The 22,386-nt window shown below is 36.8% G+C and overlaps 4 protein-coding genes across 14 annotated transcripts; 2 read left to right on the top strand and 2 right to left on the bottom strand.

Annotated features, from left to right (window-relative positions):
• Positions 1-802: 802 nt before the first annotated feature.
• Positions 803-5,259, bottom strand: LOC103411209 (uncharacterized). Of its 3 annotated transcripts, none has more exons than XM_070805097.1 (10): positions 5,074-5,259; positions 3,273-3,619; positions 3,082-3,165; positions 2,484-2,915; positions 2,244-2,379; positions 1,972-2,134; positions 1,751-1,879; positions 1,457-1,651; positions 1,252-1,374; positions 803-1,127 (listed from the first exon to the last, which is right to left on the bottom strand). In XM_070805097.1, the coding sequence occupies exons 2-10, from the start codon at positions 3,550-3,552 to the stop codon at positions 1,014-1,016; spliced, it is 1,656 nt and encodes a 551-aa protein (XP_070661198.1). In that variant the 5' UTR covers positions 3,553-3,619; positions 5,074-5,259; the 3' UTR covers positions 803-1,013. The 3 variants fall into 3 exon arrangements, with proteins under 3 accessions (XP_070661198.1, XP_070661197.1, XP_070661199.1); XM_070805096.1 differs by lacking the exon at positions 5,074-5,259 and adding an exon at positions 4,199-4,360; XM_070805098.1 differs by lacking the exon at positions 5,074-5,259 and adding an exon at positions 3,705-3,829.
• Positions 5,260-8,166: 2,907 nt separating this feature from the next.
• LOC103429043 (uncharacterized) lies at positions 8,167-10,314 on the top strand. Its single transcript, XM_008367191.4, has 3 exons — positions 8,167-8,355; positions 9,197-9,486; positions 9,970-10,314. Exons 2-3 carry the CDS (start codon positions 9,219-9,221, stop codon positions 10,047-10,049), a joined length of 348 nt encoding a protein of 115 aa, XP_008365413.2. The 5' UTR covers positions 8,167-8,355; positions 9,197-9,218; the 3' UTR covers positions 10,050-10,314.
• LOC103429042 (SNF1-related protein kinase catalytic subunit alpha KIN10) lies at positions 8,275-15,444 on the top strand. Of its 9 annotated transcripts, none has more exons than XM_070804577.1 (11): positions 8,275-8,355; positions 12,200-12,398; positions 12,540-12,724; positions 12,802-12,984; positions 13,101-13,232; positions 13,461-13,646; positions 13,751-13,840; positions 13,908-13,991; positions 14,321-14,461; positions 14,576-14,818; positions 14,978-15,444. In XM_070804577.1, the coding sequence occupies exons 2-11, from the start codon at positions 12,209-12,211 to the stop codon at positions 15,089-15,091; spliced, it is 1,548 nt and encodes a 515-aa protein (XP_070660678.1). In that variant the 5' UTR covers positions 8,275-8,355; positions 12,200-12,208; the 3' UTR covers positions 15,092-15,444. The 9 variants fall into 9 exon arrangements, with proteins under 9 accessions (XP_070660678.1, XP_070660681.1, XP_070660677.1 ...); XM_070804580.1 differs by having other exon boundaries at positions 8,301-8,355; positions 14,345-14,461; XM_070804576.1 differs by lacking the exon at positions 8,275-8,355 and adding an exon at positions 10,929-11,131.
• A 2,430-nt stretch (positions 15,445-17,874) lies between these two features.
• Positions 17,875-19,383, bottom strand: LOC103442820 (ethylene-responsive transcription factor ERN1-like). The gene has a single exon (XM_008381621.3). It carries the CDS (start codon positions 19,303-19,305, stop codon positions 18,043-18,045), a length of 1,263 nt encoding a protein of 420 aa, XP_008379843.2. The 5' UTR covers positions 19,306-19,383; the 3' UTR covers positions 17,875-18,042.
• Positions 19,384-22,386: the final 3,003 nt, after the last annotated feature.

Raw genomic sequence — 22,386 nt, 5'->3', positions numbered from 1 at the left:
CGCAACCTCCCCGTTAAGAAAGAGGTTGGGTCGTTAATGTGCGCCCAACGCACTAACGTGCGCCACGAATAAACCTCTCCCGTGGAATACCACGCCGCCTCTTCCTTAAGAGGGAAGCGCCCGGCCTCGGGCACCATTTTCTCTTCTGCCTTCCTCCTCCACCCCTTTTATACTGAAACCCTAAACCATGTAACAGAATCAAATTTCCTAATATGCCCTCGCATATTCAAACTTATCTTTTTATTTTTTCTCCAACGAGTATAAATTTTTAATCCACTAACGCTATCATTTTACTAACAAAATGATAAATTGTTGATTCGCTCCCAAAATTATTACTTGAGTGAAAAGTAACTACACTAAACACTAGACTGTAATATCAATCGGTTATGTAGTTTGGTTGTATATTGGATATCCTCTTTTTTGTTGTAATTTGGATACGTTGGATACCGATTCAAATCGGATCTGCCCACCCCAATTGGTTGGGTATGAACTTATGAATTATGATGTATCAATTCCATATTAGTTGTGATATACAAGGGACTTGAAGGAGAAGATGGCATACAAGTAATCAAACATTAAACCTCAGTCCTAATAAATCCTAACTCCTAAAGTAGCTTATTTATAACTCGTTTGGAAATACTTTTAAAATGACTGAAAACGCTTTTGGTAAAACTAATTTGGGTTTCAAAAACACTTTAATTGGTTTTTGGAAGAAACACCATATATGTGCTTCTTGCAAGAAGCATTTAGAATGTCTTTCCAGGATCCACTTAAATTATTACTAAGATTGGTTTAAAAAACATTGTCAGCAAAAACGTTTTTAATCATTTTAAAGGCATTTTCAAACAAGCACTTAATCACGATTATTGAAACATAGGAACACTTCCATTGCTACAATGACAAACATCTCTTTTTCTTTTGATTTACAGAAGACATCTTGATCATCAATGTCGCCGGTAATGTGTGTATACCGGGTCACTCGAAATGACATCCCCTGCATCTTGTCATCTATATCATTCATCCTCAACGGTCACTAGACTCGGTATTTGGCCGTGATCAACAAAATCGATCTTGTTCAGCCTCATACAACACAGCACTTGCTCCGGTAGTTCTTCCTGTTTTTGTGCCTATAAAAAGCACGAAAACAGCAAGTTAGTAACACGAAAACAGCAAGTTAGTAACATGAAAACAATTTGCAGTCAGACCGATGAATATGACAGCATTAGTGAATGTGACAAGATTTCTGGTTACCTGGATGGTCAAACCCATGTCCAGAATTCCGTTTTTCAGACGCTCTCTAAAGGATTCAAGACCCTTCCTCGATATGTAGCTGAAGCGATGAATGTCCAGATCAATCTCAAAGTAATTAGGGCCCTGCATGTGAAAGTGCTTGATGAAGAAACACGGTATTTTTTGCTGTTGTAAAACTAAGCAATGTCAAAGGTTCAATGCTTACCTTATAAAAACTGTGCTGAGGACGCGAAAGAACTGGTTTTTCGTTATATGCATTTACAAGCTTCTTTTCAGCAGAACTCAGACCGAGATCCTCAGGATTAACCACCCCAGCCATGATCTTTAGCCTTTCTCTAAAAGGTACAATTGAGTCCTTTGCAAATCCTTTAACCTTTTCCATTTCATCGTCAACCAATTTCTGAAACATTATTCACATAGATAAATAAACCTGAGTATATACCAATAGATAATCCAAATGTTAAGTTTATCACGCAAGAGTTAATCGAAATGAAGTTACCTTGATGCTGTCCTGGAATTGAGGAGAGATGTCTTTCTCAAAACTTTCAGAAATTTTGAAATACATTACGAGACTCATCCCCTCTCCATCGCTATCACCGAGGAACATTGCAGTGGGATAAGTAGGCAACTGCAACAACGCGGAGGGCAATATCATAAGAAACTGTTGAGGGCAGCGTAAATAACAAAGCATACCAACATAATTTAGTTCTCTGAAAGTACCTGTATATTTACAATGAGGAGTGAAGGCACTTTTCCGTTGGCTTTTACTTTGGGAAGCTCAAGATGCTGGGCAATGTGGTGTATCTTCTTGGGGCACACAAATAAATCAATACCTATTGGAGTATATGGACTGTAGTTTGGAGCAGGTGACTTCCGTTTATCACTGACAAACAGAAAATAGTATACTCATTAGATTAAAGAAAAACTGAAAAGAGTAACTAGTTTCAAACTCAGCCAAGGTTGGTTTTAAGAAAGAAAAACCAAAATCATACTTGAAATAGTTCTCGCCACGGAGTTTGAAAGTTGAGGGTGGAATCTCAGACCAAGATCCTGAAGTCAGCTTCTCTACTCTACAACATGGAATGATATATCCTGGTCTGGGACGATACAGAAACCTTTTTGATTGACCTGCGGATTTATCATTGCTATGTTCACTAACATAGATGTACAACAATCTCAAAACTCTAAATTTTATTTGTACTCAAAGACATATAAAGTATTTGATTACTTACATTGTTCAATGGTTTCGTCCGCATCACATGATCTCCTCTTAAAAGAAAGCCTGAAAACTGCTGATGGCTTTCTTTGAGCCTGTGGAGCCAAACTCTGCGCACTTAATATCTTATCGTTGAAACTTATAGAAGGTATCATTCGAGGCAAGGCAGACTTAAGCATATTGCCTTGAATTTTTTCATTAGAATCACGTCGATCCTCTCTAAGTCCTTTAAAGCTTCCATAAGAATGATCCAGAATATTCTTCCTCTTGCTACGAACTTCGTCATCCTTCCCCATGAACTTATCCGATTTACCTCCATCTATTTTTGTATAGCTTTGGTATTCTTCATACTTACACCCGTTATCTACAAAGTGTGCAGATCTTTCAAACTGAACTACTTGGCCGCCTGAGATATTCCCAATGGGATTGCCTGCTAATGGAAAACCATCTGTAGAACAGGGAAGAAAATTAAAACAAAACAAAACATTTTCCAATAAGTAGCTCATAAAATTACTTCAGTAGTATTGACATTTCGCAATAAAACAAGACGAGAGTAATGTCTATATGCTGTGTTTGTGAATGTGTGTATGTAGTTGTAGGTCGATGGCCAATACCTCCGTGTACACTGATAAATTCATCGTCCGAGTCGGATTCCAGAATACTCACTGAGTCGAACCAAGTTTCTTCTTGGCAAATTACTGCAAGTGAATAATTTTCAAAATATGAGATTCAAGAGCTAAGAATTTTTCTAGTCAGCATTTTCGGTTGAAAGACAGTTGAAATCTGATGAAAAAAAAAGAACAACCATTCGAATCATATTGGCGGTGCCACTGCATCTGGGTGAGTTGGAACGTAGAATTAGAAACCTTAGATCTCCTGTGAGTAGTTGTTGCACCATTCTCAAAGTCCTCAAGAACAAACTCACTCACAGAATAATCAGTTACGCGAGCTCCTGCATCGCTGTTTCTCTTCTTGGTACCATCAGAAGCAGAACAGGTTATCTTTCCATGGCGTTTGTTGACCCTCTGACGGTGTTTCTTCCGTGATTTAATTGTTCTGGACGGGGTTGACACACAACCACCCATTGCAGCTTTTAAATCATGCAAATCCGAACTACAGCGAATTCTTCATAAAGTCCTCCAATCGGTGTGCCTGCAATGAAGTTGGTACAAATCACCTCTATAGAAACTCAACATAACCTTATTCCCTCTACTTTTTTATCAGCTAAAACAAATACCATCAATGTCAGTGTCTAAGTAAGATAACACGATAGATGATCGGCTGTAAAATCTAACGACAACACCTGTGTTTGAAAACTTGTGACTCTTCTTTGCGAAACTTCTTCACTGACTGAAAATGTTCATCACTGTAATATTATATTAAAATATGATTATATTATCTTAAATAACAAGCTATCAAATTAAGTATGCCTACAGATGCTAATATGATATTTGGAAAGCAATTAGGAAACGGATTAGAGTAATGTATCTTGGATGTTTTAGCTCACATTTGACTTGAAACAACTGATCTAATCTCAGAATTCCAACATAAATAATGGCCTAAAAAACTTCAAAAATATATGAAAAATGAAAACATACAGAAAGATGCAAAAGAACATCCCTGCAAAGCAACAGCAGACAAAACCTCCAGCAGCTCACTGCTGATGCTGATATAACAAAAAAATATGCAAATTTCATAGCACAGATTCTGAAAAGTTGCAGAATTACATACCCAGAAAACAATTCTGCATCCCCCTTATGAATTTTCAAACTGAGAGAAGCATACATATAAAGGAAGAGAGAGAGAGAGAGAGAGAGAGAGAGAGAGAGAGAGAGAGAGAGAGAGAGAGAGAGAGAGAGAGAGACCTTTGAGTTTGAGTTTCAAGGAAGCTTCAGTTTTAACTTCCACAAAAGATATTAAAATTGCAAAAGGTAGAAGAAAGGGTAGGAGACCCCACTTCCAAAGATGTTAAAGAAGACAAATGAACAGGAAAGCAAGCAATCATCATAAATAAAAATTTAAATGCTTATTTATTAATAAAAAGGAATAGACCGATCATTCGTCCCCATCAAAAGGACTATAAAAGTGTAAAAATGAGACGTTTCGTGAATTAAAAGTATACAAAAACCCAACAAACAAATATGAAGGAAAGTAGAAACATACAACAAAAATGCATTTCCACAAAAAAAAAAAAAAAATGGGAAATTTAAACTAAATGCAACATATGGAAAGCTATAGACTTTGGGCTGTTTAGAAGTGCTTCTAAAATGACTCAAAGCGTTTCTAGAAAAAATGTTTCTCAGTTTCAAAAACACTTAAAAGTTTAAAAGTTTAAGTGCTTCATGCAAGAAACACAACAACACTTGGATGAAAATGAAGATTTGAAGTTGTGAATAAAAACCCAGAAAGTCAAAGCAATAAAAGTCCAAAAAATACGAAAAGTTCCAAAATTTGAGGGGGAAAGAAACTAATGCAGGAAATGGAAAGTGAGAAACTTTACATATATGAAAATAAATATATGCAACTTTGGAGAGAAACCAGAAAATCTAAACCAATCAATGGCCAAAAAATAGACAGATAAGGTCATTAAAAACATCGAACTTTACCTTGTTGCCAGAATGCTGCAGACTCCCTCTCTCTGAAACAACAAAAACAGAGAGAGAGACAGACAGAGAGAGAGATTCCGACTCATCCGACAATGTCGGATCCGGGTCCGATGCTAGAACTAGCTGCTTGTCTTCCTTGAAGCTTGGATAAGTTAAATTACAAATAAATAAATAAACCCTCTAAATATTTGTGAAAGAAGAAGAACAGGAGAAATGGTGAGGAGGGTTTGATTTATATATAAAATGAGCAGAAGTGTTGTTTTGCAGAGGGGGTCGGTGGGTGTTTTGATGTTCGTATCGTATGCATTATTGGCCTTGAGTTTAGCAAATTGTGTCCGAGATTTCGGTGGGAGAAACACAGAGAGAGAGAGAGAGAGAGAGAGAGAGAGAGAGAGAGAGAAGGGAGAGGGAGAGAACAGATTTTTCCCACTTGTTTTTTGTTTACGAAGATTTAACCCTTCTAGATATCTTGTTCCTTTCCGTCCTATGAAATTTGAATTTGTTTAATTTCCTTGGTTGCTAAAATGTTAACTCCTATTTCTAAAAATGTGTAATTGATAGATTCGCACGAGATAGAAATTTATTTAAACAGAAAATGACAGCGTGATAATATCTCAAGTTACTTATTAATTTAATACAATATTTTCTATTACTTTGTTGGTATAATCTCCTTTATTTGATGAGTACAGTGTGCTACGAATGTACTACGATGCATGTACAATGATGATCTAATTAATACAAAAGATGCTAATTAAGGTCGAAAACATACAAATTTAATTTAATTAGATTCGAAATGTATCATGATGTGAGGACCACTCGAATTATAAACTCTATAATTATGCAAAACATTTCATATCTCTAATCTAATTCTTTTTGTCTAATATTCTAATTGTTATCAGTTCCTAGTTTAATTATGTCGACTTCCATGTGTTTATAAGTCAAATGGAATTTAAAGATCTCAATCCGTCATCTTGGTCTAAGCTTTTGAAAACTGCAAAATCAAGTGTGTTAACATGTAGTTAAGGACCAAATTGTTAACATACTTTCTAATCAAGTAAGTTTCGTCACGATAGTCACTCTTTTTAGGGTCATAAAGACTCATAGAAGCATTTGAGCTTTCTCTGGCCACCATTGTGTGATTCACCAACGTTAGGAATCAAACCGAGAATGTGTCATGTGAAATACAGGCCAAGACTTACTTTGGTTGGAGAATGTAACAATAATATTGCTAATATATGTGTATAACATTGTTATTTAACGATTGGTTCATTGTATAATAATCCGTAAAGAGTATACATAATCTATTTCAATTTTTTTCTTTCTCTCAACCTATCAAAAATTCAATGTGCTGTGAATTGGCATGGGCCACATGGTCACACATGTAACTCATGCTATATTAATGTGACAATTGCACAATTATATGGTTTTACAGGTCCATCCAGCTGCTTTTGTTTCCCTACTTGTTCTTCTTCTTTGCTCTTTTCTGGCCTCACAGACTCACAAGTCCACAAAATTATACCTGTTTTTGGATGAAAACACCAACTGCTATCAATGCTTACAAGTTACAATTGCAACATCCATGAAATTTCACCATACTTTTCATCGAATTTTCCTTATATTTTATATTATATAACCTTTTTATGGTTACTTTTCTTTTTTACAAGTTGCAAATATTATATACAAGACGAAAAGTTTGGCTTAAGCTCGGACAATGGATCCCCATGCATGGGACATCAGAAGTCATGCTAATTAAAGTGGTGAGGTAAGTAGGGCAAACCTAACACCGTATAAGCAGTTGAAGTGCTGAAAAGCTAGATAGGCCTTTTTTCTGAAAGCTGTGATATTATTTTGGTTAAACTGTAAGCTGTGAGTGGCATGAATAAAGATCGATGGAGATGTTAGTGCCATTTTTTCATGAGATTCACGTCAAGAATAGGATAATCTATAACGATGATCTATCGATGCCTCTCATATACATAGAATGAGTAATGCTAAGGAGATCAAATTTGAAGGTTAAATTTGTGAACTAAATGACGTGTCAGCAATAAGAATAAGCAAGTTTATGAACGTGTAAGTAATAAATTAATCATCAAATTCCATGTCCTTTAGTTTTTAAAACTTTGTCTACAAATTTAATCTTCCTAGCGTTACTCATATAGAATAAGAGAGCACATTAAGCAATAGAAAGTAAGCACGTTAATCAACACTTAATAATAAACATGATGATAAACAATTAAATAATAATTCAATCATCAACAAACACATCATTTAGTTTACAAATTTTCATGTTGAAATTTAGCATTCCTAACATTACCCAATGTACATAATATGTGTGTATAGAAAGAGGGTTTCTAGGTTCTGGTTAGCCACATTTAAAGAAAATGCGGATACTATTTATTTGGTCAATATATTATTTACATTTATATCGTGTCACTATTTTTGATACTGTTGATATTGGGAAGTTACACATATTATTATAATACGGCCCTCAATAAAGTTGTTACACTTTTACAATTGGTTGAGATATATATATGCACGCATGACCGAAATTAGCAACCAATAATTCGAACCTAATGATAATTAAGTAAAGTTTTCAAATTCTAGCTACGCAATCGATGTATGAGAAATGACAGCAAGAGCATATCAGCATATGGATTGGGGAGGGGCAGAAGCTTTTCAGAATTAATATGCTGATCAAAGTATAAAACCGAACTTCAAGTTTGTTCAAGAGATTGCTTGGAAACTTCATGTGCGTTAAACATAATCTTCCAGTTCTTAATTATCCGTCATTTTCCTTCTGTAGGGTTGGAAATCCTGCATGTATATCTCCGAGTTCTTACGTTTCATGTAGGTTGAGTCCTTGGTTTCATATATATATTATGCGTTTTGGTCGAGTTAACTCATACGATAACTAGACCTAGTTGCTTCGTTTTTTAGGTTAATGACACGAAATAGAGTGCAAATAATGCAAAAAAAAAAAAGAAAAAAAAGAAAGGGCAAATGGGAAATGACAAAAAAAAAAGGAAAAAGGAAAAAAAGGTTCTATGGCCTATGTAATCTCAGCCGCACAACCTCATTAAAGCCTATCCAACGGCTGAGCGTGTGATCCCCTTTGCTTACAGAACCGGAGTGGCGGAGCGTGTGAAAGTCGGGAAGCGAAGCGAGCGTGCGTCTCCCTTTTTCCGATTTCTGGGTCTCTGCGGCTGCAATTTCCTCGATCCAATACGAAGTGACCCTTTTCGCCTTGCGTATTTGCGACTTCAATTTCGGATTTAATTTTCTGTAACTCTCTCTCTCTACTTCCTTTCTCTTGTTTTCTGTAATGTCTGTGTTGAATTGCATGAATGTGTGGTTCGTATGCTTGTTATTGTTGGTAGTTTCTGAGATCTTTTGCAGCTGGTTTTATTGGGTACTTTTGTTCCTTTTATTTTTGTATTATGATTAACGTTAATTGACTTGTTAATCGAGGTACTTATGGGGCTTGTCAGATTAAGTACTTGAAATTTGATCCTTCATTCGGCTTTTCATATGAAGAATTGAACATAATTTTCTTTTGTTCTGCAAATTTTTGTACTTTTTCTTCCAGCCAATGATTCTGTTCTTAAAACTGATTCTCTGTGTTTGTGTGGAGAGTTTTATTTCCTTGTTCAAAGGAGTGTACATGATCGTATACAATCTTATAGAATTCGATAAGGTAGTCTTTGAATCCTGGGAGGAGGAAACCCAACTTATTGTTCTTCGTTCTGAGAAGAAAGAAGCATGCATTGTCAAGTTTCGGTCACATGGTTTATGGATTTTCGACATTTTTGATGCCACCTTAATTGCGGATTTTGCAGTTTTGTAACTTGACAATGCAATTTGAGTTTCTTTTTCATTTTTCCCATATGCATTGCGAGAGAATTTCAGTTTTAGCAATTGTATCTGTTAACCTTTTTCACATTTCACTGTGTTTGCATATTTGCATTCATATCTTACATTTTACTTTCTTGTGTTAGAAAAAAGTTAAACCTTGTGTGTCTTCAGGTCTCGATGAACATCCTTGGTGATGGCATATTTGTTCGTGAGTAAAAGTTTACCTGATCGTATACCTTGCATTCATATCAGCTCTGTTCTTGATCTTCAGGTCTTATTGAACATCCTTGGTGATGTCATCTAGGCGCAATGTTCATTACAGCCCTCTTGCTACGGATGATGATGATGATCTTTATGGAAGACCCAATGACCCTCGGTTTGACTACACGCCAAAGTCCTTTGATAAAATCCCATGGAAATCCATAGTTCTTGCTCTTTTCTTGCTTTCTCTTGGATCTTTGCTTCTGTTTCTTTCATACTTCATTTTCACCGGTCACATGGGAGGGGAGCTGACTCAAGCCTATGGCCTTTTGGCGCTCGGAATCCTCACCTTCCTCCCTGGTTAGTCAAAAGATATTTCCATTTCATTCTTTATCTATAATTGTCTTTTGTGACAACAAACAGTTAATATGACTGATTGACAATATGGTGAATGCTAATGTAGGCGGGATTAGATTCTAGAATGGATAACTTCATATGACTTTTTCGTGCCCAAATTCTTATGTTGAATTTCCGCTGTGATGTAAATACTCGAGCATAGGGGTAAAGCATAAGTGGTGTGATATCCACACACGCCATTTTACTTCTCACACTTCTTTTTAATTTTCGGCCGTCAGATCGGATGAATTGAAGAAGATCAACGGACAAAAATTATCAAAGAGTGTGTGAGAAGTAAAATGGGGTATGTGGATAGCACACCCCAAGCATAAAACCATATTTCTGAGTCTGGCAATTGGCTATCTGGATACATTTTCTGAAATACTTCATACATGTATCAGTACGCGGATTGACTGAGTGATTTCTTATAAATGTTATGATCCGCAGGCTTTTATGAGACACGAATTGCATATTATGCATGGAGAGGTGCAAAAGGATACCGTTTTGCCTCCATTCCGGACTACTAGAGGGCTTTTGCCTCCAAATTTCCAAATAATGCTTGCAGCGACGGACACGGTCTTGTAAAATCCACGTTGTATAGAACACATGAACGGTCCATATGTAACTTCTTTTCCATTTACTTGTTGTTATGTGACTCGTTGCTATTGAAGCCGCACACGCATACATAGTTCATTGTGTTGGTATTTTCTCCGGCATGTAGGTTGTAAAACTGTTTATCCAGCAGAACTTTGTAGTTCATATTCTTGTAGCCAAATTATACCTATTTTTTCAGTGTTTTATTGAAACTGTGAGAATGAAACACCCTAGCTGGGGTGAACGAATCTGCGGCCGGCTGGCTGACGTCTTGAAACTTGTAGCAATGTAGGGGTGAATGAACTGCAAAATGGAGCATTCGTCTTTACACCTGAAGTTTTGTGTTCGAATCCCTCTCCTGACAGTAAACATCATCGCTATCTCCTACTAGTTATTCAAAAATTAGTTATTTCGGTTACGTAAAACTAAAAACTTCGATTTCATGTCAAGAAAGTTGACAGAAAAAATTTGTAAAAAAAAAAAAAAAAGAACTTTAACGTAAACCTTCGGTACTGTTTACTTTAACGAAAAATCACATTTTAAAACTAAAAAGTCAATCATGCTACTATTTATTTTATCGTTATCGTTAAAACTCAAACTTTTCATACATTTTTCATTAATTTTCCAAAAAAAAAAAAATGTAAGAGTCAATACCGAGAAGAAGAAATTTTCAAACCCAATCGAGTAAAATGTCCATTTTACCCCCGCAATACAACACCAACTCATGGGAACTTCACCGTCGTTTCACCAAATCCCATGGGCGAATCAGTCATTTGATGAGGAACTAATTAAGATTAGTAAATTAGATTAATACAAGTTGGTGATGGGCTCGGTGGCGGAGTGAGTGAAAGTCCGGAAGCGAAGCGAGAAAGAATAAAGACGACAAGGAGCCCATCTGCGTCTCCCTTTTTTCGATTTCTGGGTATCTCCGACCGCAGTTTGCTCAATCCAATTCGAAGGCAGGAACCCTTTTCGCCTTGCGTATTTGCGACTTCAATTGCGGATTTAATTTTCTGTAACTCTCTCTCTACTTTCTCTCTCCTGTTTTCTGTGTTGTCTGTTTGAGTAGAATTGCATGAATGTGTGTTGGTTTGTATTATTGTTAATTGTGTGTGTTTTATGGATAGTTTTTGAGATCTGGTGCACCTGGGTTTCTTTGGAATTAGGCAGCTATTGGAAAAATTGGGGGAAAATGTTACAGAAATTGTAAAAATTGGGAATTTTTATTTCTCTATTGTGATTGAAGGTTTCACTGATGGGTTTGTGTGAAATTGGTTTTCTGTTTCCAATTTGAAAGTGGGGTTCTTCAATTTCTGTTTTTTCCCTGTTGTTTATCTTCCTTACTGTGTTTTTGAGATTTTTGGATGACTGATGTATCGAAATCAGGGATGGGAGGGCTTTTCAAGATAGATAGCTTATTGCTCTTGTGATGTCTGCTGGAGTAATGTCAAAATTTAAACTTTTATGTTGATTATGTGTTGTGAAATTTCTGCTCCAATCAAAGTTGCCTACTTTTATCATTGCTTTGACCATTCGAAAACGTTTCGATGTGAATTTCATCTGTACTTGCAAACTTATTGATAAGATGTTTGTTATGAAGTAATAGTGTGGTGCATTGCTTTTCCAAATCTTGTGGGGTTTAAGTAATTCGATTTGTGCACTTGAAGAATAAAAAACTGGTAGCTAGAGTAGAGAGCCGGAGTAGAAAGAGAGAAGGGTGTGAGATATGGAACCAGTGGGGATTTGTTGGAAAAATAAAACAAAAAATAAAATAGGATCCAATTAAAAGTGAGGATATGTACTATACAATTATCGGTTCTTGAATTTATATATATTTTTTTATAAATCCCTGTGTGTATATTCGATATTTTATTATTTGACTGATGACTAAGAGATATCTTTTAAAATTATATATTGACATTACTGTAAGACCTTAAATTTCATGTATATGTTGGTGCATGTCGTATCACATGAATTTGGTATGGTCTCTCCCCGCAAACCATGACCATGAGGATGGCTAATGTGAATGTAAAAACTGGTGTTATCTCTTGTACGTTTATCTGAATATTTGATGTACATTTAGATTAGGAAAATGGATGGACCGGTTGGCCGTGGTGGCAGCAGTGCGGATACTTATTTACCAAATTACAAGCTCGGAAAGACTCTTGGTATTGGTTCTTTTGGAAAGGTTAAAATTGCAGAGCATGCATTAACTGGACATAAAGTTGCTATCAAGATCCTTAACCGCCGCAAGATAAAGAACTTGGAAATGGAAGAGAAAGGTTAGCCCTCTATCTTTGTAAACCGATGATTGAATTTGATCATTTGTCTTTTCTTCTTAAGAGTTCTGTCTTGAATTCAGAATATTAAAGCATTGTATTTGGTTGTATTATCCTTCCCTGTTCCCCTTAAATTTGATGCAGTGAGAAGAGAAATCAAAATATTGAGATTGTTTATGCATCCTCACATTATACGGCTCTATGAGGTCATTGAAACACCATCTGACATTTATGTCGTGATGGAGTATGTGAAGTCCGGGGAGCTCTTTGATTATATAGTAGAGAAGGGTAGGCTGCAGGAAGATGAAGCTCGTAACTTTTTTCAACAGGTGATTTGTCAATTGTCTTGTTGTATTTATTTTACTATTGTTTTTGCTAATAATATGAGTTATATTTTTTTTGGCAGATAATATCTGGTGTAGAGTATTGTCACAGGAATATGGTTGTTCATAGAGATTTAAAGCCAGAAAATTTGCTCTTGGATTCCAAATGCAATGTGAAAATTGCTGATTTTGGTCTGAGCAACGTAATGCGTGATGGCCATTTTCTCAAGACAAGTTGTGGCAGCCCCAATTATGCTGCTCCAGAGGTATAAGGATTGTAGTTGGATGTCTTTCACATTATTTTGAAGTAGTTTGCATACATTATTTTTGTATCTTGGCTTGATTTCTCTTTCCAATGATACATCACTTACATCTTTCGTAGGTTATTTCTGGCAAGCTGTACGCTGGGCCTGAAGTGGATGTGTGGAGTTGTGGTGTTATACTATATGCTCTTCTTTGTGGCACGCTTCCATTTGATGATGAAAATATTCCTAACTTGTTTAAGAAAATAAAGGTATTGCTAGATCTGGTTCTTTTGTTTACTACTATAAAATTGGTTTTTCAGTTTTCATCTGATATTTTTTCTTTTGTTTTCAAATTACATTAAGATCTAATTCTGTTTATGCTTTTGGTTTTTGTGTCCACTGACAATCAATTTTTTCATTCACTATCATGAATCAAATAGTTATATGCTTGCAGATTATTAGTTAGCTGACCTAAACCCACACCATTTTGTCTTCAGGGTGGGATATACACTCTTCCTAGTCATTTGTCACCTGGTGCAAGAGACTTGATTCCAAGAATGCTCGTAGTTGATCCAATGAAGCGAATGACCATCCCTGAGATTCGTCAGCATGCATGGTTCCAGGCTCATCTTCCTCGTTATTTAGCTGTTTCTCCACCAGACACCATGCAACAAGCAAAAAAGGTTCCTTTCTTCTGTTAACGTTTGTAAATTGCAGTTATAATGAATTTTATGGTTTCTTCTGTCTATTATCATAAGTTCTTCAAGTGGCACCTTTCTTTATGCAGATTGATGAAGAAATTCTTCAGGAGGTAGTTAAGATGGGATTTGACAGGAACCTTCTGGTTGAGTCGCTTCGTGGTAGAGTACAAAATGAGGTTTGTACCTTTGGAACTCATCCTCTTGATTTTCCAACTGAGACTTACCATCTGCATCATGTTTCAGGGAACAGTTGCATACTATTTGTTATTGGACAACCGTTTCCGTGTATCCAGTGGCTATCTTGGAGCTGAATTTCAGGAGACTGTGGTATGTGTCCTCCGTTTTCGATATTATACCGGCGGCTTGGTTAGAAAACAAAATTTCCTCTTTTGAAGCCCAAAACTAAACCTGTTGGCCATAATCTAACAACATGAAAGAAGCTAGGGGAAACTTTTACAGCATCGGAAACAGGAATATGATAGATTTGTGTACAAACATAATATGTGCCAAGATATACATAACATGATAGAGGAAAATTTATTGAAAAGCTTGAACTGTTTCTATCACGCTCAACATATATTTTTCTCTGCTGTTCAGTTTCCGTTAAGATTTGGCACCATTTGGATTTGTGTTTCATTTTTGTTGATATGGTCCAGGATTGTGGTTTCAATCGTATGCAGCAAAGTGAGACTGCTGCTTCACCTGTTGGGCACCGCCTTCCTGGATATATGGAGTATCAAGGAATGGGTTTTAGACCACAGTTCCCTGTTGAAAGGAAATGGGCTCTTGGACTTCAGGTTAAATTTCTTTGGCTTTCTGGCTAAGTTATTTGGGAGGAGGACTCTTCTGTACATTGTGAACTTCAGACTTAATATGATTGTTGTTGATCTATTGCTGCCTTTTATTGCCAGTCTCGAGCACATCCTCGTGAAATAATGACAGAAGTCCTTAAAGCTTTACAAGAATTGCAGGTGTGTTGGAAGAAGATAGGACACTACAACATGAAGTGTAGGTGGGTTGCTGGCACTCCAGGTCATAATGAAGGCATGATCGACAATTCTGTGCACAGTAACAATTATTTTGGAGATGAATCCAGCATCATCGAAAATGATGGTGTTATGAGGATGCCAAATGTGGTCAAATTTGAAGTACAGGTAATAGTTTTTGTTAGATCGCTCCTTAATCCCATACTTTCTCTAATTCTATTTGGTCATCAATCCACTGTTGTGTTTGGTATCAACGGAGTCCACTGCTCGAGTATCTATCCAGAACGTAATGCTCACATATTTTGCCGCTGTTTTGGGTCTTAACAGCTTTTTAAAACTCGGGAGGAGAAGTACCTGCTTGATCTTCAAAGGGTCCAAGGTCCGCAGTTTCTCTTCTTGGATCTTTGTGCCGCTTTCCTTGCCCAACTTCGCGTCCTTTAGCGGCAGAGAGCCAGGCCTTCAACAAGTCCCTTGTGAATCTATCATGACGCTTGTGAAAAAACCTTGCCATCACGACGCTTGTGAAAAAACCTTGCAATGTGTATATATAACCTGTCCAGTTTGGGCTGCTTTACTTGTTTACGTCGCATTCCCCAGTTTTATACGGGTAATCGTGTTGTTATTGAGCCAGCATACCACACTGGCCTTGGCCGAGTCATTTCTAGTTTGGTATTTGAAGTGGTCTGTCCTGAATTTTCGTCGTTACGAACAAATTTGTACGAAAGAACGAACTAACCTCCTTTGGAGAAATGCTTTAATGCAAACTTTCTGGGTTCGTATCCTTGGACGACAAATTGTTTTGCTCGTAGTTGTAGATGATTTACCATCATCGATACAAATCATTTGAAACCTTCTTTTATGCTCTCTTTACTCATCTCCAGTCCAAAAGCCCTACTTCCAACTTTTGCCTGCCTGTTATGATCCCCTGTGGTTAAACAGGACATAGTGGGATGCGTAATGGCGGTGTTCCAGTTACAGGTGAGTTCCGTTCGGTTCTGTTTTTGGCCGAACTCAAAACCAAACCGAAATTACAGTTAAGTTCAGTTCGGTTTGATTTTTTTTCAGTTTTTTTCAGTTCGGTTTGGTTTTTTGAGTGGTTAGAGCGGAGCCAAAATGGCTTGTGCAAGAGAAATCTGTGTAGGCGAACAATACTGAGTATCAAGAAATTATGAAACGTTGTATGGCCGATTAGTGTGGATATGCATCGTCAGCCCTAAGCTGATTTAGGGTACATCAGAGTTCAAGTACGTCACCTTCATGCCACCATAGTTGCACCAAGATTCTTTGTAAGAGATTCTCCGTTTCTTACTAGCTCATCATTTATCGCATCTATTAAAGTTTTTACTTTATTAATTCCATGAGAAAAATATTAAGAAATAAAACCCTGGTAGAGTACTGAGAAAACATTGAAAACCAAAATAATAAAACAAACTAAGATTCACACACTTCGGTCGTTAATTTTTATCAGAAACAATATCAACAATGAACTATGCCGAGAAATTAAAACCGTTGAAAACTCATAGTCAAAATTCAAAAAAACGTCGTTTTACGGTAAGGGATTATTCGGTCTGGTTCAATTCGTTTCGGTTTTCAAACCATGGAAACCGAACCAACCAATTTCGGTTCGGTTCGGTTTAGTTTTTAAAAATTCAGTTTGGTTTTTTCTTTTTTTTATGGTTCAGTTTTTCCAACTTCTGTTCGGTGTTCGGTTTTTCGAACCCACCCCTAGTTCCAGTACCACACGATAATTTTTCTCCATTTTCATTGAAACAATGACATAATTATGGTCTGAGATATAGCTCTTAAAAATATATTCCAAAAGTGATGCAAATTGGAACTCGCACATTAAATATGATAATTCACACTACGCCTCTTTGTCTTCCTTTACTCCATTTTGTTGTCAATCCATTCGGCGATTTGTTCAACGTCAAAAAAGTTTATAAGAATGTAGAGCTCATCAGCTCTCTGAATTGCTCAGTTTTAAAAGGATGTTGCAGATTATTTGTTCGGGTTGTGTTTGTCTAACATGTGTTTTCCCTTGGTTTATGTCCATTACACACCAAACAAAACCTCAATTTTCCAAATTATTGAATCAAATATTTAATAAAACCTGCTCTTTTTTTTACTTCTTATATTTTTTTAAAGAATTATAGGAAATTATTTCTGTACTTGCCACTTTTATTAGACGAATTCGAAAAATTAGAAGAACATAAAAGGAGAAAATAGAAGGCCTAAGGCCTTGTTTGGCAGCCCGTATAAGAAATCAGATAGGATACGTTATACGGAGCCGAGTGTTTGGTGCAACTATATACTAAATAGTACTCGTATAACTTAAACTGGGCCCACATATTTTATCCGGTGTATGCCCGCTTATTTATCCTTCCAGAAACCTATGTATTATTTAGTCGGGTCGGTGTCCTCGCTCTATCGACTGGCTCTCTCGCATCGTTCTGCAAACTCACTTCCATTGCCATCGTCAATCCCAGGTTCTTCTTCCTCCTCCATTCTTCTTCCTTTTGCACTCCATACCATTCACCCTTCTCTTCAGTTCCTCGTTGCGGCCGTCGCCCTCCTTTGTAGTTCCTCGTCGCGGGACCCGCACGGGTTCGCATGCCATCGATCCTGGATTTGAACTAGATCCAACTGAAACCCACGTCGTTGGAGCACCGCCTGCATTCACCTACTGCCTAACATCGCCGCAGCACCGTTGGAATTGGGTTGACTCCTCATGGAAAGAAATGCGAGAGATTAGGGAGCAATCTCACATGCATAGAACATTTGGGAAGAAGTCTCATGCTATTGGGTATAGGGTCTATGTTGATTCTATTGTCCATCCCATTTGGTGTGGTGAATCCTGGGGAATCCTGTGCAGTGGAGAAGATCTGGGGAAGAAAGGATATATTTTTTTTTATAATTTGATTTAAATAAAGGACAAATAGAAAATGCAATATTAAGATTATTTTTATTTAATTTGATGCATTTGGTTGTTGTGAATTTTTATAAAAAAAAATTCCTTTTTTTCATTAGTCATCAATTTTTTTGGTAAAAATAATACAATCCGATCTCTTATCCGATACGGTAACAAACAGATTATAAATAATACGGTCATTAGTACGATACTGCACTAAACATCTGATTAATTTAGTCAGTACAGTCTGGTGACAGATTATCCTATCCGACTGAAATAGTCAGTACAGTCTGAGCTGCCAAACGAGGCCTTATTATTACTTTAATTGGGTGGAAGTTTGAACCCAAAGTTCAAATTACATAAAATTCACTATTTCTTTGAAATATATTAGAATATCACAAAATATTGCAAAGAATGGAATTCCAAATTGATGTGTGGAATCAAATTAGAGCATGAATTTGTTAAAAAAAAGAAAGAAAGAAGACTACTTAGTTGACAAAAAGCAGATTGGCTGCAGATCAAGTGAGCCCCAGAGTGACAATTCACCATCACTACTCAGAGAAACATCCATTGATGATGAACCCTGCTCCTCCTGTTTCGAATCATTTCGTGAGTGTTCCGCCGCCGCTACAGTAACAACCTCCTCCTCTTTGTTCTTGTTACTGCACGCTCTCTGAAGGTTGCTCAAACACTCAGACACCCCTCTCCCTTTCCCATTCCCCGATCCGATTCTCAGCTTCAAGCACTCGGGAATCCCATTGAAGGCGTAGAGAGAAGCCGAAAACTTCCTCTCGTACTTCATTCTCTTCATGGCGGCTCTCAGCATCGAAGGCTCATCAGCATAGCTCTCAGCCTCCAGAACCGGCTCCTCTATCTCCTCAGCAATCTCGAAAGGCGACGGAGAGTAGTAGGTCGAGTTGGATGCTCCAATATCATCGACAAACTGGAAGTCCATCACTCCAACTTGATCTCCGTTCACTTCCTCCTCTTCTTCTTGTTCTTGATCAACATCTGCCTCCGATCCTTCCGCTGCGAAATTTGCATCTTCGCCGCTACAAGTCTGTTGCGCCACTTCACTCAAGTTACCGTACTCCATGTGATCAGTTTCCTTGTCAGTCAAGCATGATTCGAAGCTCGACGTCATGTAGTCAATGCTGCTTGCACTGATGTGATCAGTGATAATTTCTTGGTTGTTGTTGCTTGTGATATAATAATCTTCGGGATCGTTGAGAAAATCTGTATATTGGGTTTCGGAGAAATCGGTTTCTGTTGCTTGTTCGTGAAGATTTTGATCGTAGTGGTGGTTGATAGGGAGAGGAGCAGCAGGAGGAGGAGAGCAAGAGATGGCGTTGTTTCTTGCCTTCAACCTCTGGAGGAGGAGGTTTGTGATCTTTGAGGGCAACGCTGGAGTTGTAGATGGCGATTGGGAACAAGGCCAGAAGTTGGTTCTGGTGTTGGCACCGCGAAGCAAGCAGGCAGCTTCGTCGTAGGCCCTGGCTGCTTCCTCCGCTGTGTCAAAGGTGCCTAGCCAAACCCTAATTTTTTGAATGGTGTCCTTAATCTCGGCCACCCATCTGCCGGAGGGTCTTTGCCGGACACCAACAAAGCGCTTTCGTGCCCTACGTGCTCCACCTAGCTCGGCGACAGCGGAAGCTTCCTTCACCATCTCATCCCAAGCCATGGTTCCCTCACCTGAAGTAGTAGTGTAGTCTTCCACTCCCTCACTAACTTTTCTCTTCCTTGCCATTTCTAGCTACTAGCTATCAATTTCTTTTGAGTGTATGCTATGTATTTGCAAGTGGTTGATTTAATTGAAGTTGGCTCTGATGCTATTGTGCATATTTATAGGTAGGGGAATAGGAAGATTTTCTCATATGATGGAATCATTGAATGCTGAAATGGTCTTATCGTTTGTTTTTATTCCATTTTTTCTTATTAGTCTCGGGCTATAAACAATAACCAACTTAAAAGACCTCCAATTGTTAAATTTGACCCAGCCAAAGATGCCAATATGATCTATCTTCCATGCTATTATTTTTAGAAGGATAATACTTTTTTGAGACTAAAAAGGCGACCCAAGTCAACAAGGCTTCCTGATTTGCGAGGTTAGGGAATGTACTTTTACTCTGCAAATAGGCTATTTTTACGACTCGAATTTGTGACATTTCAATCACAATTCAGCAACCTTTCCGTTGGCCAAGGCTCGCCCTCAGGGGGATGCAACACAAGGATTTTCTAGGAAGTCAACCATCCTAATACTACTCTCGTCCAAACTCACTTAACTTTTTTTTAGACTAATGTGACAATATTTCCTTGATGATGCTACTTGTTATACCATAACAGTTGATTTGTTCGACACATATGACTAAACGAACTCCAAATGAATGAATTTTGCTCAATATAATTCTTAGATTATGGTCAAAAGAATGAACTATTCTGAATATCTTATGATATAGTGAAATGCTATTACGTTACCAAAAAATGAAACTTTCATCCTTTTCGAGAACAAGAAGAGTATTGTCATTTTAAAAGTACATGTTACAAAATTAATTATATGAAATTGTGAACTTGAATTGGTCGTATCTCCTTGTACATGTATTTTATATGGTTTTAATAAACTATATTTTATAAAATTAGCGAGTTGCGTTTTAGCACCAAGGAGAAATAAACATAGAAGTAGAGAAAGGTACTAATTGTACTCTTCTATTAAATATCTGATGAAAACAGTTACAACTTACAAGTGCATCAGCAAAGCAATTAATCAAATGATGCCCAAGATGAACAACAAATGGAGCCTAATTAGCCAACATAGGCTTGCTTAGTGAGCTAATTATAATTACGGGCAGAATATCCATCATCACAGGATAATTATATTTATTACACCAGATTAGAGAAAATTACCACCAAAACAGCCTATAGAATTAGAGAAAATTACCACCAAAACAGCCTATAGAATTACATTTAAACTTATATATACTAATAAGATTATCTAAAAAAAAGGGTTACTAGCTTGATTGAAAACAAATTTTTCTGCACCTAAAATTGTTTATCAAGTTTTCATTTTGAGTTCTCCTTTTCACAGTTTCGCTTTTATGAAAACAATAATACTAGCAACTAACCCTTTACCACAATAGTATAAAGGAGTTGAGCCCTTGCATGACGGCATAAATTTGAATTCTGTCGATGACTAATCTAACATTTAATCTAACAAAATCTATCGTTGACAAAAAATAAATAATAATAATTCTACGACTAATAACGTAAGTGAAACAATATCATTTTCATGAAATACCAACACTAAAGTTCTAGTAGTTTGGCGATAGTTCCAATTTCCTCCTCCTATCCCCAATAAAAAGGTTTTAAAAGACGTTAGGTGCTAGTCGAGCGACGGGCTGGGGCCTAGCATCTAGGCGTCTAGGCGGACGCCTATTTATACTTAATATATATATATATATATATATATATATATATATAATTTCATCATAAATTACCAAATAGAATGACATATATATTATGAGCTATTGGAACATAATGAAAACATGGGAAACAAACATATAATGTGTGTTCATTTAAGTATTCAACAAGTCTCTTACTTATTGAAAAAAAAAATGAAAAATAAAAGTTATCTATTTTCTGTCTAAATGAGTTGCAACCTAAGTGAGTGCCTAGGCGGGTCTTGGTGGGCTAGGCGGGTGCCTAGGCTGTCTAAGCGCCCTTTTTCAATTTTCAAACGCCCAGGCATTAATTAGGGCAGTGACTAGCCGCCTAACGCCTAGACAGGGCCTAGGCGGCACTAGGTGGGGATTTTTAGAACAGTGATAAAAACTAAGGGCTCGTTTGTAAGTGCTTTTAAAATGACTAAAAGCAGTTTTAGAGAAAATGTTTTTGGGTTTCAAAAGCACTTGAAATGCTTTCTGTAAGAAACACCAGTTATGTACTTCTTTCATGAAGTACTTTAAGTGTTTTTTTAGGATTTACTTGCATTTTTACTAAGAATTAGTGCCAAACATATTTTAACAAAAAATGCTTTCAACTATAAAAGCACTTCCAAACGAGTTCCAATACAACGGGTCTAAATATCTCCGAATGGTAAAGCCGCTAGCTTTCTTTTGATAGGACAAAAATTAAGGGAGTGAGGATCCTTGCCGGATCCTCTTTGTGAGGATCTTGGGGATCCTCAAATCATATTCGTTCATTGTACATCGTGCAGTAAGAAATTATTGTAAATTTATTTAAAATTGAATATAAACAGCATCTGACTAAAACTGGCCACATAATGTACGATGAACGGATGTGATTGAAAGATTATCGAGATCCTCGTAAAGAGAATCCGGCGAGAATCCTGAGTGAATTAAGGGGCAAACATTCTTTTTTCACCTTGGATGTGACTTGTGGTATGTCACTTTCGTGTCCATATAAGGTCAAAATTCACATTGCTTTGGGTAAATAGCCATACAATAAATTAACCTAATACACTTTATATTCATTAAAAAAGTTTAAGACGATCGATATTTACAAAGCCACCCCTACAATGAAGCATGTCCAGCCCACTCTAACACATATTTAATTACATGATAACTAATATTTATTATTTTTTAATGTCATCTTATTATATAATCATATTGTTTTAATTTTCTATTCATTATCTAAAATGTGGTTTACGTCACACATCATGCTTACAAAATGACATTGTTGGACTTTTCCCAACTAGTATCTAAATTAAACAAAGTGAATAATAGTTTTAAACTTAGAACTCTGAGATCTGTGTCTAATAAAATGAAAAAAAAAATACTATCAAATAGAAAATTTATGTACTTTTGACAAAAAT

Source organism: Malus domestica, chromosome 09 (genome assembly GCF_042453785.1).
Source record: "Malus domestica chromosome 09, GDT2T_hap1".
NCBI classification, from domain to species: Eukaryota; Viridiplantae; Streptophyta; class Magnoliopsida; order Rosales; family Rosaceae; genus Malus; species Malus domestica.
The sequence above is the reverse complement of the archived record's forward strand: the minus strand, read 5'-3'. Positions and strand labels throughout refer to the sequence as shown.

Coding starts and splice junctions, on each gene's coding strand:
- LOC103429042 (XM_070804577.1), top strand. CDS start 12,209: ATGGATGGACCGGTTGGCCGTGGTGGCAGCAGTGCGGATACTTATTTA. Junction 12,725..12,801: donor CTCGTAACTTTTTTCAACAG/GTGATTTGTCAA, acceptor TTTTTTTGGCAG/ATAATATCTGGTGTAGAGTA. Junction 14,462..14,575: donor AATGGGCTCTTGGACTTCAG/GTTAAATTTCTT, acceptor TTTTATTGCCAG/TCTCGAGCACATCCTCGTGA.
- LOC103429043 (XM_008367191.4), top strand. CDS start 9,219: ATGTCATCTAGGCGCAATGTTCATTACAGCCCTCTTGCTACGGATGAT. Junction 9,487..9,969: donor AATCCTCACCTTCCTCCCTG/GTTAGTCAAAAG, acceptor TATGATCCGCAG/GCTTTTATGAGACACGAATT.
- LOC103411209 (XM_070805097.1), bottom strand. CDS start 3,552: ATGGGTGGTTGTGTGTCAACCCCGTCCAGAACAATTAAATCACGGAAG. Junction 3,166..3,272: donor CCGCCAATATGATTCGAATG/GTTGTTCTTTTT, acceptor ATTCACTTGCAG/TAATTTGCCAAGAAGAAACT. Junction 2,380..2,483: donor GGACGAAACCATTGAACAAT/GTAAGTAATCAA, acceptor ATAAATCCGCAG/GTCAATCAAAAAGGTTTCTG.
- LOC103442820 (XM_008381621.3), bottom strand. CDS start 19,305: ATGGCAAGGAAGAGAAAAGTTAGTGAGGGAGTGGAAGACTACACTACT.